The sequence below is a fragment of the Eubalaena glacialis genome, chromosome 17, assembly GCF_028564815.1.
Source record: "Eubalaena glacialis isolate mEubGla1 chromosome 17, mEubGla1.1.hap2.+ XY, whole genome shotgun sequence".
Taxonomy (NCBI): Eukaryota; Metazoa; Chordata; class Mammalia; order Artiodactyla; family Balaenidae; genus Eubalaena; species Eubalaena glacialis.
The window spans coordinates 78,792,237-78,809,682 of NC_083732.1; the positions used below are offsets into that span (position 1 = coordinate 78,792,237).

Here is a 17,446-nt window from a genome sequence, read left to right on the forward strand (position 1 = left end):
CATGCCATCTGGCAAGTTACTATGCTCTCTGACTCTTATCTTCATATGGGGAAAATAATACTTACCTTGCTATGAGTATAAAATTTTATACATGTATATGCGGTACCTGGCAACAACAGTCATAGAGTAGTAATAGCGTTAGTAATAGAAGTAGTAGTAGTGACAGCACCAGCAGCAGCAGAAGTAACAGGAGAAGGAGAAGCACTGAAGCGACAGTAGAAGCAGTAGCTGTAATAGTAGAAGCAGCAGTAATGGTAACAATAGAAGTAGTAATAGTGGTAACAGAAGTAGTATTACTAATAGTAGAGGCAGTAGTTATAGTAATAGCTAACACTTACATAGCACTTATGACGTTCCAGGTACTGGTCCAAGTGCTTTACCTTAACTCATCTAATGTTCAAAGCAACCCTTACGAGAATGTATAAAATAGGATTTTGCAGATAAAGAAACTGAGGCACAGAAGTTAAGTAGATTTCCCAAGGTCATGTAGCTATAGAGTCCTGAATTCAGGATTCTAATACAGTACCAGCAGTCTGGCCACTGAGCCTATCCTCTTAATAGCAACCTTTCAATAACTATTTGCATGGCAAAGAAAGATTTGTCCTCCAATATCTGTTCTCTTCTTTTTTTTTTTTTTGTTCTCTTCTTTTTCAATCACAATAATCCTCAATTTTGGTAAGCACGTGGTCTTACAGAAGAAAGATCACATTTCCCAGCCTTCCTTGCAGTTAAATGTAGGCAGAGGACTAAATTCTGGCCAACAAAACATAAGTAGAAGCAGCAAGTGTGACACCCAGAAGCAGATACCCTTAAAAGAAGAGGCCTGCTTTTCTTCTTCCCTTCTTCCTGCTGGTAGATATGATGGCTGGTGCAGAAGCAGCCAGAATGGACCATGAGGTGACCTTGGGGGAAAGGAGGTCCACATGGCAGAAAAACAAGAGAGGAAAAGTCTGCGTCTCTCACAGTTGCTGCAGCAGCCCTGTACCACCCTGGGTTAGAACTCTTAGGTAAGAGAGAAATATACTTCTATTTTCTGTTTAAGCCAATGTTCTTTTAGATTTTACATCATTCATAGCAAAACCTAATCCTAAATAATGCACTGCTGTTGCAATTGTAATTAATATTGAAACTGAGGAGGACCCCGAAGGACCTTCCCAGGGACAGACACCCCCACCCCCGTGTTCCCCACCTCTTGTTTCTAGAAAAGCTTTAGCCCCCTAGGCCTTCCCCAAGTTCCAAAGAGCGAATTTAACCAGAGAAGTGAGAAAATGCAAAAAGAAAAGAAAGCAGTGAAGCAAGACAAAATAATAACAATTTAGACATCAAGGACCTTTAGTTCCTTCTTGGGGCTATAGGTAATATCTTGAGTCATATCCTTGAGCTGTTTTGCAGATTCTAAAACCCCCACCATGTGGAGGAAGTTAACTGCATGCTGATCACCAACACATAGACCCCAGACTGGTGGGAACCAAAAGGTTGGTGATTTGAGATTCCTGAAACATCACCCTGTTACCTCACCACAACCAATCAGAGAATTGTGCACAAGCTGATCACTCACCCTGTGACCCTCTCCCTCACACAGTCTTTAAAAACCCTTCCCTGGAAACCACTGGAGAATTCAGATCTCTTGAGCATGAGCTGCCTGTTCTTCTTGCTTGGCACCCTGTAATAAATGCTGTACTTTTCTTCACTACAACCTGGTGTCAGTAGATTGACGTTGCTGCCTGTCAGGCAAGCAGACCCAAGTTTGGTTTAGTAACAATATCACCTAAAAAGATATCTGCAAAACTAATGTCACTTTCATGTTGGATTCTTGATTTATAAAACAAAACAAAATAAAACATGACTTGGGTAACCCTGTAATCATTAAACTATGAAGATAAGCAGGCAGAGTCTCACTTATCCTGGAAAATGGTAACAGTCCCCTATCAACTCATGTCTGGGTCACATCAAAGCCTCTCAGGTTGGCCTCCCTGCCTCTAGCCTCTCACCTCTCCTACCCATTCAGGACACTCTTCCTTATCTAATTATCCTAAAAATTACTTTCATTTTAAAAACTGGAATAATTATAATGTTTTATGTCCCTACTTTATGCAAGACACTTTATTGTACACCTTTTTTTCTAATCTGCACGAAAACCTGAAACATAACTATTATTACTCCAATTCCATAGATAAGAAAACAGAACAGAGAAGGTTAATAACTTGCCTGAGGTCACACAGAAAGTTGCTGGCAGAGCAAGAATTCAACCACCCCTCCAGCACCCACAATCTTTCCACCACTAAGCTGACTTCTGGGAAACGCCAGTCGTAGCAGGTGGACCCTGTGTCAAGTCACCCTGGCAACTTTAAGATCCTTGGACTCTTGGAGTTTTCTCTGCCTAGTTTTCATGGCACTTCCTGTCCAGTCCAGTTTTTTATCATCCACTAACACAAAGCTCCACCCACTGAGGTCAGATGCCTTAGACTCTATCATGTGCGCCTATGCCAGGCCCCAGTATTCCCAGCTGAAAAATGGGACAAATCACACCTCTACCAAGAAGCAACATTGCAAGAGGAAAAAGGCAGGAGACCTGGAATCAGGAAAAATTGGTTTCAAATCCAGCCGGGCAAGTTCTCTATCTGTAAAATGAATGTGGTAAGCCCTTCCTGGTAGGATTGTTGGGCGGATTGAATGAAGTAATGTCTTTAAAGAGTCACTCAGCTAAAATAGCATCTATTCTTGTTGGCAGTGTTGTTTTTGTTATCATTCCTTACTTCATTCTCATACCACCACCCCACCACCTTTCCCTCTGCACACAGGTGACAGGTAATGTGACAGGAAACACTTCAAAAAGTCTGCAGCTCTACAAATGCCAAAGATCTGTTCACCACTAATATCCACACCCATGGTGTCTCTGTCAGATTCTAGTGCTTGAGTCTGATCAACTTTTGCATTTCAACCTCCCCAAAAGAATCCCTCCACATTTCCCAGGCTGGGCTCTCTGGACAGGATGGGCTAAGACCACTCACCGATTCCATAGTGAATCTCTTGATGAAAAACTGGAGAGCCTGGAGGCTGAAGATCTCATGTCTCAGCCGTCACATCAGAAAATTACCTGGATGGGGAGGTAGGAAAAAAGGTGACAAGAGTCATCCAGCAGGACTGGGCAGAAGACATTGTCTCAGACCAACACGTGATTTCATGTGGAAGCCAGCACCCTTGTTAGGAATGTTCTTACACCACAGTGGCTGTCCAGGAATGGGAAGGAAAACAGTGGGGAAACCACTATTTCAGCAATCCACTTTGGGGCTGACATCTCCATCAGTAAATCTGTACAAGTGCTCAGGAATCCTTCTTGCCTTTCTATTTCTAGCTCTATGTTGGAGAGCAATTTACAAGTCATTAACATCTCTAGACCTGAGCTCCTAAACATGAAATTAAATTGTGCTGACAGGTAGGACAGACAGACAGCCACAGCTGTGTGCCCATGGGGAAGCAGAGGAGTTCCCCCAGCCAAGGGAATCAGCCCCAGGAAGAAGGTAGATATATATGAATCTACATATTTCAGGACAGCCCCTCTGAACCAGAAAGAGGATTTTAATTAATTCATGCATACCAAAGCTTAATTAATTGCTGAGTGCACAGAGCACAGGAAGTCTGGGATTAAAGGTTTTACATAAGGGAACAGCTTCAATATTTTTGGATGGAGGGGAAACAGAAGTGGGGGTGTGAAAACAAGAGAAGCCAAGGGACCTGCTGGGTCCTTCCCCAAGTTCAGAGTGGTACCTCCATCTGCAGCCAGAAACCTAGGGACACACTTGACACACCATCTCCACATCCCTAAGTCACATGTCTCGAACCTAAATATCTCTCAACCTGTCTCTCTCTCTCCATCTCCACTGACACAGCCCTGGATCAAGCCTCCATCATTCTCACCTGGGCTACTACAACTATCACCTAATTGGTCTCCCCTAATCACCATTTCTCCCTCTGAAATCTGCTCCCCTACACTGAAGCCAGAACAATCTTTTTCTTTTTTTATGTTTTATTATGCAGAATTCTGTACAGACACAAACACAGAGATTCCCACTACCCAGCCCCAATCACCATCAACTCATAATCAGTCCTACCCCATCCACTCCCTAATCCCTCCCCCTCCCCACGTTAGTTTTTAGAAGCAAATTCCAGACGTCTTATTTCAGTCATTAATAGCGCAGCACAGGGGCTTCCCTGGTGGTGCAGTGGTTAAGAATCCACCTGCCAATGCAGAGGACACAGGTTCGCGCCCTGGTCCGGGAAGATCCCACATGCCACGGAGCAACTAAGCCCGTGGGCCACAACTACTGAGCCTGCGCTCTAGAGCCCGTGAGTCACAACTACTGAAGCCCGTGCGCCTAGAGCCCATGCTCTGCAACAAGAGAAGCCACAGCAGTGAGAAGCCCGCGCACCGCAACGACGAGTAGCCCCCACTCGCCGCAACTCGAGAAAGCTCACGCGCAGCAATGAAGACCCAATGCAGCCAAAAATAAAATATATAAAATAAATTTATAAAAAAAAAAATAGTGCAGCACGTATCGCTACATAAGGTCTTTTACAAAAATATAACAGCAACACCATTACCACACCTAAAAAGATGATAATTCCTTGACATCACCAAATATCCAATGTTCAAATTTCTAATAGCCTCATAAATGTCAAAAATGCTGTTTAACAGTTTTTTTGTTTTAAAAAATCCAGATCCAAATACGACTGGCTAATATGCAGAATAAAAATTTTAAAACTCAAATCTGTGTCATCCCTCCACCTCTAGCTTAACATTCTTTAACGGTTTCTCAGTGCTTCCAGATAAAAATGATTGAACACAGTCTGACTCTTGCTCCCCTCCTCTCTGACCTCATCTTGTCCACCCCAGCTCACTGTTGCAACCACATGACCTTCTTTCAGATCCTGCAACTTTCCACGGTCCTTCTGCCCCAGGTCCTTTGCCCATGCTGTTCCCTCTGCCTGTAAGGCCTTCCTCTCTCACTTTGGCTAGTTAACTCCTATACTTCTTTAAATTTTACTTCCTCAGGGAAACTCTTCCTACTCCTCTAGATTAGATTACAGAATTTATCTGTTTTTAACTATGCATTCATTCATGTGAAGACTGATAAACATATGTTGATTTGATTTGATAATAAGCCGTGTGATACAAAGACTGTGTTTGGATTTTCTCGTATCCCCAGCACCAACCACACAGTGGTGTCCAGCACAATATTAATAAACATTTGTTGGATAAATGATCAAACCACCTTCTTCAACCTTAGATGCCAACAGTGATTGAATCTTCCCGAACTTTGAATCACACATTTAAGTTAGATGGGGAATTGATAGTCTTATCCTAAAATTGATATGGAAATGCAATGAACTCAGATAGCCAAAATGATGTGGAAGACTCACATTTCCCAATTTCAAAACCTACTACAAAGCTGGAATAATCAAGACAGGGTGGTACTGGCATAAGCAAAAACATATGCTCTCCTCCAGAATCACGGACCATGATTTCCCCGTAACATTCACCTCCTGACCACAACTTTACACACTATATGTACATGAAAAACAAGGCCCTGTTACCGGCATAAATAAGCAATGCCTCTCCCAGCCCACGCCTCACCTTGCCCTTCCTTTGCTTTCCTTGCTTCACCCAAGCATACAAGCTAAGACAGTGTATAGACTGGATCACTGCTCCTATTCTTCACTCTCAACCTGAATTTGAATTATACATCCCTGCCCTTGGTCCTGTGTCTTTGTAGTCCTTCCTACTATAGCGGGTGGTAGTTCTTTCCATGCAGCATTGGATTCTGAACTGGACCACTGACTTGTTTACAATGGAATTCGGATGGAAATGACACTATGCTGGTCCCAAGTCTATCCCTTGCCCTCCTGTGATGTGTCATGAGAGGACTATGTCTCCCCAGCCCCTTTCAGCTGCTGCCTTTCAGCCTGGACCCCGCAATAAAGACACGTGGAGCAGATCTGAACCAAACCTGAAGTTCAGCCTGAGCCAGCCAAGCCCAACCTAGATCAGCCAAACCACAACTGACCCACGACCCATGAGCATGAAAATAAACACCTGCCATCAAGCAGGCCACTGCAGTTCTGAGGTTTTTGTTACTCGGCAAAACCTGACGAATATACATGGGAACGCTAATTTATGGACACCAATGAGTATCAACACAATTGGGAAAAATGAAAGCCTTGCACACAGACAGAAGAGATGTGATGACAATCAGCAAAGCCACCTCTTGCAGAAAACACACTACTTGGTGCCAATTTGACCCTCACAAGAAGACACTGGGCCAGCTTTACAGATGAGAACATCGATGCTGAGAGATGAAATACTGTGTCCAGGACAGTGTGCGGCAGAACTGGGATTCCAACCCAGGTTGTCTGACTCAGAAAGTCTAAGCCAGGCTTCCTCTCCTTAAAATAACTCGAAGATGCTCAGAGACAGCTATCACGTGAGTCCCTGGTATCCCAATCCACCTCCACCCTTGTCCCACTTCCTCTAATGGGTCTTCACGAGGGGCTGCAGGGACAGAGTATCCTGGTCGGTGAGCCTCTTCAGCTGTTGGGTCCCTTGTTTGTGAAATGAGATCACTATCGTAGCCTGACCTACGTCACTAGACTGGCGTGAACCCCCAGAGAGACGGTGTGTGAAACTGCTGTGTGAGGTGTGACACCAACATCAGTTCACACCCTGCTTCCTCGACTCTGAACTCACTCGAATTAAGATAGCATCTACGTGTATGTCAGTGCTGCACTCACACTGCTTTGAAACCGTTTATGCTTTGAGACTGATTTTTGTTTTTCAAACAGAGATTCTTTCTTTCCAGTTATGAAAGTAATCCAGGTCCATCACGAAAAATAGTAAGGCATGAAAATAAAATATTTTAGTATCCCATCCCCTACAGATAAATACTGTTAGGATTTTAAAGCTATTTCCTTTCTGGAACCGGTTTTCATAAAAGTCAAATAAATAATGCATTTCAATTAACATGATTTTCTTAGAACCAGGGAACTACCAGTAACTTAAAAAAAAAAAATTCCACTTTGCATTCATTCATTCAATCATTCATTCAAGGAATATCTGTCTTGGACTTATCATATGCAGGGAAGACAGAGCCAAGAACAAAAAATGTTTATAATCTCGAGGAACTAACATTCATTCATTCATTCCTTTTTTTTTTTTTTTTGGCGGCACCTCGCAGCTTATGGGATCTTAGTTCCCCGACCAGGAATTGAACCTGAGGCCACGGCAGTGAAAGCGCCGAGTGCTAACCACGGGACCGCCAGGGAATCCCCGTTTTTTGTTTTTTTCATTTAATCACAAATATTTATTGATCCAGAATTCTGCCTCCATTCAAGGCCTGGTGCTCACTTTTTTGGTTTTTTTTCTTTCTTTCTTTCTTTTCTTTTTTTATTGACATTCATTATTTTTTTAACTGCACAAATAAAAGGAGCACCAACTATATGCTGGGCACTTGCTAATAATAATAATAGCAGCTTCCTTGCTAGACCTTGTACTCTAACAGTTTGGCTTATAATTAAAAGTTGTCTCCTTAGAACAAATGCATCTGGGTTAGAACTCAAATTATGGCTCCTTGGTGAGTTATTTATCCTTTCATACTTCAGTTTCCTCATCTTTAAAATTGGGATAATTAAAGTACCTACCTCATACAGTCATTAAGAATTAGTTAGATAATGTAGTTCAAGCACTGAGCAAAACAGTAACTAGTAGTGGTGGTAGTAACACTATCGTCTTGTTTAATCCACACAACCATCCTACAAGAATCTGAAACTCAGAGGTTAGGGAACTTGCCATGAGGTCATGCAGGTTACCACTAAGGCACCTGGGGCACAACCCCAGTGGGGACCCTCTGAGAGATGGGAACACAACTTAGAATTGCCATCCTGGGGTAAGGAAGCTGGGGCATTTATGCACCCACTCCCATGCCTCACTGGCCACGCACAGCCAGGGTACGGCCTCAGACAGAGATGCAGGAAGCCCTCCCTGGGAACAGGCACCACCTGCAGTGCCTTCCGGGGTGGGCTCAAGATACGGACAGGGAACACACATCATCTATAACTAGATGTTCAATAAATACACATCAGAGGAGTGAACGTGTGCTATTAACCCCCTTGCTCTTCTCTATAACCTCTCATTTCCCCCTGCCACCAGTGATGGAAGATTTAAAGTACCTGCTAGAGTGAACCAGAACTCATTATCATCAAGCATCACAATTTTTATCCACCCATGTTTCTGCTTTTTCCATTGAAATTCTATTCTGTGACTTACGGTATGTCATTCCAGAAAGCAATTCCTGTATGCCATGCAAGAATAGGGACATAAGTCATTTAGTACATCAGCCCTTCTTTATTGCCAGTCACCAAATAGGTGTTGAGATTTATTCAACAGAAGTGACTTCACGGATGCTGGGATTCGTATCCTTTTATAGAGGATGTTATGAACTCTTGAGTCACTAGCAGCTGGCTATAGCTTGGACAGTTTTCTTTGTTCCCATAACATCACAGCAAACACCTTTCCTATTTACTGATGTGATTCTTTCCTGTTCTGTAGAAGCTGTAGTTAGAAAACCAGAGACCTAAAGAAAAAAGCCTGAATACATATTTTGGCAAATCTTCCTCTTGTCTACTAGAAGCCTAGCTTGTCTAGCCCCACTCGAAGTGCCTTCTCTTTCAAGAAGCTTTCTCCAGAAAAGGGAACCCTCTTACACTGTTGGTGGGAATGTAAATTGGTACAACCACTATGGAGAACAGTATGGAGGTCCCTTAAAAAACTAAAAAAAGAGCTACAATCTGACCTAGCAATCCCACTCCTGGGCATATATCCGGAGAAAACCATAATTCAAAAAGATACATGCACCCAATGTTTATTGCAGCACTATTTACAATAGCCAGGACATGGAAGCAACCTAAATGTCCATCAACAGAGGAATGGATAAAGAAGATGTGGTACATATACAATGGAATATTACACAGCCATAAAAAAGGAAAAAAAGAAATAATGCAATTTGCAGCAACATGAATGGACCTAGAGACTGTCATGCTGAGTGAAGTAAGTCAGACAGAGGAAGACAAATATCATACTATATCGCTTATATGCAAAATCTTAAAAAAGGGTACAAATGAACTTACCTACAAAACAGAAATAGAGTCACAGATGTAAAAAACAAACTTATGGTTTCCAAGGGGTAAGGGTGGGGGAGGGATAAATTGGGAGATTGGGATTGATATATACACACTACTATATATAAAATAGATAACTAATAATGACCTACTGTATAGCACAGGGAACTCTACTCAATACTCTGTAATGGTTATATGGGAAAAGAATCTTGAAAAGAGTGGATATATGTATATGTATAACTGATTCACTATGCTGTACACCTGAAACTAACATAACATTGTAAATCAACTATATTCCAATAAAAAAAATTTTTTTTTAAAAAAGCTTTCTCCAACTTTCCCAGCCCAACAATCTGTCCATTTCTGACTCCTACAGCACAAATAACAATAACAACAATAATACTAATAGTGCCCCCTACTGATCACTTTCTAGGTACCAGACTCATCCTACGTATAATACATTCATTATCGCATTCAATCCTCACCACAACCCTGCAAGGAATTGTGATTGTCTGCATTTTACAGATAAGAAAACCGAGGTCCACAAAACTGATGTACCATTTGGTCACACAGCTACTTGGTGGAGGCAGATTCAGGATTCAAACTTGGGACAGCTTGGTTTCAAAGCTCAGAGCTTTACTTACTATGCGAGGTAAGGCAGTATGAATTCTGACTGAATACATCCCATTTTGTATTATTTTCTTCTTTTGGTTTTTTTTTTTAATTTTTATTGGAGTATAGTTGATTTACAATGTTGTATTAGTTCCAGGTGGATGGCAAAGTGAATCAGTTATACATATATCCACTCTTTTCTAGATTATTTTCCCATATAGGCCATTACGGAGTATTGAGTAGAGTTCCCTGTGCTATAAAGTAGGTCCTTATTAGTTATCTATTTCATATATAGTAGTGTGTATATGTCAATCCCAATCTCCCAATTTGTCCCTCCCTCCCACCTTACTCCCGGTAACCATAAGTTTGTTTTTTACATCTGTGACTCTATTTCTATTTTGTAGATAAGTTCATTTGTACCCTTTTTTTAGATTCCACATATAAGTGACATCATATGATATTTGTCTTTCTCTTTCTGACTTACTTCACTCAGTATGACAATCTCTAGGTCCATCCATGTTGCTGCAAATGGCATTATTTTGTTCTTTTTTTAAATTTATTTATTTACTTATTTATTTATGGCTGCGCTGGGTCTTCGTTGCTGCGCACGGGCTTTCTCTAGTTGCAGCGAGCGGGGGCTACTCTTCGTTGCAGTGCACGGGCTTCTCACTGAGGTGGCTTCTCTTGTTGCGGAGCATGGGCTCTAGGCACGCAGGCTTCAGTAGCTGTGGCCCACGGGCTTAGCTGCTCCACAGCTTGTGGGATCTTCCCGGACCAGGGATCGAACCCTTGTCCCCTGCACTGGCAGTCAGATTCTTAACCACTGTGCTACCAGGGAAGTCCCTATTTTGTTCTTTTTTATGGCTGAATAATATTCCATGGTATATATGTACCACTTCTTCTTTATCCATTCCTCTCTTGATATATTACCTTCTTTTTTTTAAATTTATTTTATTTATTTATTTTTGGCTGCGTTGGGTCTGCTGCTGCGCGCGGGCTTTCTCTAGTTGCGGTGAGCAGGGGCTACTCTTGGTTGTGGTGCGTGGGCTTCTCACAACGGTGGCTTCTCTTGTTGCGGAGCACAGGCCCTAGGCACGCAGGCTTCAGTAGCTGTGGCACGTGGGCTCAGTAGTTGTGGCTAGCGTGCTCTAGAGCACAAGCTCAGTAGTTGTGGTGCACAGGCTTGGTTGCTCTGCAGCATGCGGGATCTTCCCGGACCAGGGCTCAAACCCGCCTCCCCTGCATTGGAAGGCGGATTCTTAACCACTGCGTCACCAGGGAAGCCCGATATACGATCTTCTGATTGTTTCAAATAGGTAAGTCAAACCTCCTCTCCTGCGGCAATTCTTGAATGGTGAAGGCAGAGTCCACCTGAGTTGGTCATGGGGATTTCGTACCAATCACTAGGTCTCTTAGTTTCTATATCCACTAGCAAGCGACAAGCCCTGCCTCCCTACCTGCCCCGAGAAGCCCCAAGTTATTCACCTGTGGCCTTTGACCAGGTAACTCTGGACTCGCGCCGTGTCCCCCTGCCCACCAGCAAGTGCTTGGGGTGGGCTGTTCCTCCTGCCTCCATCTGCCCAGGGTTATAATCAAGGTATGCTATAGAAGGAAGCAGACAAGACTCTGCAGAAGCCTGCCCCGAGAAAGCCAAGGACGGTGGAGGTGCTCTACCTAACAATGACGTTACCGCTGAACTTCCGCCTGGACCATCCCCTGCCTCACTCGCTGGATAAAACAACAGTCAAAGATGGTTTGGGTCTCTCCTCTCCAAAGAGGTCAGAGCAAAGGACCCACGATCCAAAAGACCAGATCCACTGGCTGGCTGGATTAGAAACTCATGATGACTGTAACCATGTCTTACATCCTGTTTCCTGAGTGGACTGCACGCTGGGTCACAATGCAGAGGCAAAGCTGGGTAGCTTGAGACCGTAGACTGGTGGGGGTAGGGGGACAGGTACCGAAACGACAGAATGAACTCTCATAAGTGATCTCATCTGGGTGTGAACACATTATCGGAACTGCCTCACAAACATCTAGTAAGTGCCTACTGCATGCTATGTCCCATTGGCTACAGCTTCCCATAAATGAGAATCATCTGTTGGAAAAATGCATCCATTCATTCATTCATTTATTGAAAAAATGTTTCTTAAGCTAAATGTCAAGGATATAATAATGGTTAGCAAAATGGACCTAGTCTCTGCTTTAGAGCCCGTGTTTAAGAGAATCAGACCTTAACCAAATAACCTCACGGATAACGAGAAAAAGTGCCAGGTGCCATACGAACCTACGTACTGAAGGTGAATAATAAATCCTCAGCATCTTAAAAAGTTGCATCCTGAGAACTGTGTGAATCTTCAAATAAGTGAGTGCCAGCAAAATAGTCTCAGTGAGCCGAGAAGAGAAAGACCAAGTAACCCTGAGAGCTGCTGTGCTGGGGGGCCAGCTAGGCTCGCTCACTAACCACGCTGCCTGCTCCTCAAGCCCACGGAAGCAGGATCAACTCAGTCGGTGGCACCTCAGAAATCACACATTTCCTTTGGGGTCCCCTGAGAAGAACTGCAAGTGTGAAGTGTGAAACCTGCAGGTACCTAGGGTTTGTTGCGCTACCAACTGTTTTAATAGCACGATCCAGGTCCTTGCAAACAATTGCGTGTTTACCGTCAGCGAGCACGGTGAGCGAGAGCCCCCGTGTTCCCCGCGTAGGAGAAGCAGCATCAGGCAGCCCGGTGTTGGGGGAATTTCCCAAGCACTGGAAAGGGGACACTGTTGGGAGCGGGAAGACTTCTGTTCCAGCACTGGTTCTCCCCTCTAACTGCTGTGTGACTCTGGGCCGTGAACTTCACTTCTGTGAGTCTGTGTCTTCTTCTGGAATATTCAGATGGCAGCAGACAATGATGGTGCCCCCGCGCATTGCCTTGATGCTGACAAGTCCATTAAAGTCCAAGTGCATCCTACTGCAAGCAACCGCTGAGACTTCCTGCCTGAGCGCTTGCTCTCGGCCACTAAGGGGCGGGTTAGAAGCGCCAGAGAACTAATACTCCCAGATGCGGCCATCATACAAGGACCAGAGAAGTGCTAACACACAGCAGATGTGTGATGGACAAGTGCCCCACCAGTGACAACCCACAACTAGAAAGGACGTCAGCAGCCCAGGGTCCCGACTTGGCAGCTTCTCAGCAAGGCCAGCACCATATACATGGTTCCTGTAGCTGGTCATCCTGTTGTCCACGGGTCACTGCCGCAGGGGCAGTCAGGGAGGCTACGACCATGGCCTGGCCTCCACCCTGCCCAAGGAAAAGGGAATCAGGATAGAAAGGGTTTTGCATGGAAAGGTGTTCACCCCCCTGGAAGGAAGCCCCTACTGCCAAGTGCCCACTAGGCACCACGCAGAGCCTGTGTGGGCACCAGGCACTTTGCCACCTTAGACTGTGCTAACTCTTCACCCAGCCCCTCCTAGCGAGAGCACAGCTGTTATTATGATTCCCACCTTACAGAGGAGACAACAGCTCTGATAGGTTAAATAATAATTGAAAAAATAATTATACAGCTAGCGTATATTGCATGCTTCCTATGTGTATCAGGCACTAAACAAGCAATAAATTCTTTAATCTTCAAAACAACTCTAAGAGACAAGTATAGTTATTGTTCCATTCTACAGAGAAGGAAACTGAGGCTAAGACAGAATGAGCATCTCGCTAGGGTTTTCACAGCTAGGAAGTGGAACCTGGATCTGTCTGGCTCCAAAAGACTTCTTTCCTTCAAATCCCACCAACCTTTCAAAGCAGGGGCAGCCTCGGGAGACAGGTCTCTGCTGTATGGATTTTTCTCCTAGTGCTAGAACTAAAAAAAGACCTATGACAAGCCAGCAAGACCAGCCTTGCCATTCAAGCTCACTCCTAACTCCCTGGAGTAGGTCCAATCAGCATGAACTCACCCAGGCAACCCAATTTGACAACACTCTTTGGAATCACATTATTCCTTCCATTTTGTGGACAGCCCTATTTTCACATTTTACTGTTTCTGGAACACAGTGTGTCTTCCCATCAATGAAATGTAATGCGGCAGAGCTTCTGTTTTCTCCTCCAACGCTGTGATGATGTCAAGAATGCATGTTGCAATCAAAGGCATCTCAGAATCAAAGGAAATAAAGTATATCTAAGGAATGTTCAAATCTCTTCTACTGAAAGCCCAGAGCAGTCTTTAGAAGGCTGTAAATTTGAGAAATGAGAAGTCTAAACCATCTCGTTCAGACCACTCAAAGAATCCATCAAAGCACACCTGCCCCTGCACGAGGGTTCACCCCACAATTTCCCATCTATCTGTGGCTCAGAAAACTTTTAGGCTTGGAATCCATGCATATTTGCACTGCTGATAAATAAAGGGAGGGAATTCCCCACTTGTTAGTTCACAGGTTAACAAGATCTAATTATGCTGCCCATTATATTGTACAACTATGAAATAAATATATGCCTCTATCCTCTCTTTTGACAGATTCATCCATCCATCCATCCATCCATCCATCCATCCATCCATCCATTCATTCCTACAACAGTTCAACAGATGCCATATTTAAGTTGGGCACCTTCCTCCGATGTAAGGCAGAAAGGGAAATCAATAGTGCAAAAATGAACGTTGGCACAAAGTTTAGAATCAGTACAGAATACGGAACATAGAGTGGCTTCACGAGGGAGGTGGAAGCAGCTTCAGGTTTTGAGGGAGGAACAGGGGATACCAGACAGAAAAGACAGGAAGAGGGGCTTCAGAGAACACAGAGTGGCAAGTTCTAAGCCACAGGCTAAGAAAGAGCTTTCACTGGAAAAATGTTTGCTGACCCCTCTGCCATGTCTGAGACCCAGCGCTGATACTTCTGTCACAATGTCCAGCCTGCCAAGCCGTGCTCCCAGGCACCCTGTGCCAGCACGCTGAGCCAGGCTCTGCCCAGTGTGTCTGAATTCCTGCAACCTCGGCCAGGCTGGCCTCCTGCTCCAGATTCTCAGGCCTCCCACCACTGGATATGTTTTTTGTTCTGGGGATCTGGCCAAGTTGTTTCACCTCTGTTTCCACTTCCCCATCTGCGGGAGTGGGATGGTTAGTAGCTAACTCTCGGGGTGGTGGTATAATTCCTGGCACGTAGTCGGTGCTCACTGCAGAGGTAAGTCCACGAGGTGAGGGACCCTGTCTGGTTTGTAAACCAGAAAATTCTCAGTACTTTGAACATGTCTGTTATAAAGGACTAGATACATACATTTTTTTAAAGTTTTGTGTGGTTAAAAGAAAACACATAGGGCTTCCCTGGTGGCGCTGTGGTTGAGAGTCTGCCTGCCAATGCAGGGGACACGGGTTCGAGCCCTGGTCTGGGAAGATCCTACATGCCGCGGAGCAACTGAGCCCGTGAGCCACAACTACTGAGCCTGCGCGTCTAGAGCCTGTGCTCCGCAACAAGAGAGGCCGCAATAGTGAGAGGCCCACGCACCGCGATGAAGAGCGGCCCCCGCTCACCGCAACTGGAGAAAGCCCTCGCACAGAAACGAAGACCCAAACACAGCCAAAAATAAATAAATTAATTAATTAATTAATTTTAAAAAAAAGAAAACACATAACACAGAATTTACCACCTTAACCATTTTAAAGTGTACAGTCCAGTAGTGTTAAGTATATTCGCATTGTTATAACAGGAGATCTCCAGAACGATTTCATCTTGTAAAACTGAAACTCTACACCCATTAAACAACAACTCCCCATACCTCCTCCCCCCAGGCCTGGGCAACCACCATTCTACTTTTTATTTCTATGAATTTGACTACTTTAGATACTGCACATAAATGGAATCATACAGTATTTGTCTTTTTGCGACTGGCTTATTTCACTTAGCATGATGTCCTCAAGGTTCATCCATGTTGTAGCATGTATCAGAATTTCCTTCCTTTTTTTTTTTTTTTAATAAATTTATTTTTGGCTGCATTGGGTCTTCGTTGCTGCGCGCGGGCTTTCTCTAGTTGCGGCGAGCGGGGACTACTCTTCGTTGCGGTGCGTGGGCTTCTCATTGCGGTGGCTTCTCTTGTTGTGGAGCACGGGCTCTAGGCGTGCGGGCTTCAGTAGTAGTGGCATGTGGGCTCAGTAGTTGTGGCTCGCGGGCTCTAGAGCGCAGGCTCAGTAGTTGTGGAGCACGGGTTTAGTTGCTCCGCGGCATGTGGGATCTTCCTGGACCAGGCCTTGAACCCGTGTCCCCTGCATTGGCAGGCGGATTCTTAACCACTGTGCCACCAAGGAAGTCCCTCCTTCCTTTTTAAGGCTGGATACTGTTCCATGATATGTACGTATGACATTTTGTTTATCCATTCATCCACTGATGGACATTCGGGTCGCTCCCACCTCTTGCCTACCGTCAACAAGGCTGCCATGAACATGGATGTTTGAGTATCTCTTTGAGACCCCGACGCTTTTGGATATATACCCAGAGGTGGATTTGCTGGATCATACGGTAATTCTATTTTTAATTTTTGAAGAACCACCACACTGTTTTCCACAGAGGTTGCACCATCTTACAATCCCACCAATAGTGCACAAGGGTTCCAATTTCTAGGACTGGATACATAGTTGAAGAGTACATGAATGATATATCTATTGAATGAATAATAGACATAGCATAATAACACAGTACTTTTTGATGGGCTGACACTTTCCCTCAGCTAACTTACAATCTCATTAAGTATACCCAAGAATAGGAAATAAGGGCAAAATGCCACACTGATACAACTGCAGGAACATACTGGAACCCTCCCCATACAAAGACTAACATTGCTCCCATGACCATGCTCGGTACCAGAAGTTCCTCCGGGACAAGAACCATGACTTACTCTCCTCTAAATCTCTGATCTTAACCCCCAAACCCCTGGCCAAGAGGCTGACGTGCAGTGGGCACAAAGCAATATTTGCTGAATGGTGACAGAGGGGCAGGTTCAAACAAGGAAGGCTTCCTGGAAGAACATGGCTTTGAAAGAGAAAGAAGACAGACTGGCAGAGAAAAGGAAGAGCAGGTGTGGCTGTAGAGAGGGGCCTGACTCATTGGTTTCATCTCATTCCTGAAGGCAGAGGCGATCTGTGTTTAAGACACAACACTATAATAAAGTCATGTGACATGATGATGCAACATGCTTCACAGGTGCTCAGTTAACACCTATTGACCGAATACATGATCAGAATGAGAGTAAAACAAACAAGGGAACATCAGAAAGACTTCTGTATGAGTTGTCAAAAAGAGAAATTGGGGGTTCCTTTTAAGCTACAGGGAAATATTCACATGACCTAAACCAGCTTTCCCAGTTCACTACCTCCAGAACAGGAAGCCCGAGAAGAAACTACCTTCCAGCCCTACCCTGAGGAAGTCTCATGACACCACTGTTGCGGCAACCCCAATCTTCAAACTTCTTTCGGAAAATTCATCTCTGCTTCTTAGGAATTTTACTGCTTGTAAACCCAGAAGAATCAACCCATGTCTGTAAGACTTCTTTTCAAAATGAAATTTCTCCAGAGTCAAGACTCTTTCCTTCTACTGAGGATTTAAATCTTCTCTATTTCACAGCTGTTTGTCTCCAAGGTGACAGGCGACATAGGCAGGATGCTACGCCTGGATGCAGCTGACTCACTGCAGGCTTGAGTC

The 17,446-nt window shown here is 44.3% G+C and overlaps 1 protein-coding gene across 1 annotated transcript in view; it reads right to left on the reverse strand.

Moving 5' to 3' along the window:
* The window catches only part of ASAP1 (ArfGAP with SH3 domain, ankyrin repeat and PH domain 1), a 356,837-nt gene that overhangs the window by 311,980 nt on the left and 27,411 nt on the right, over positions 1-17,446 (reverse strand). The window contains exon 2 of the mRNA XM_061171342.1: positions 3,012-3,097. Within this exon, the coding sequence (XP_061027325.1) occupies positions 3,012-3,070 (59 nt within the window). The 5' untranslated portion in view covers positions 3,071-3,097. The remainder of the gene's footprint in view (positions 1-3,011; positions 3,098-17,446) is intronic.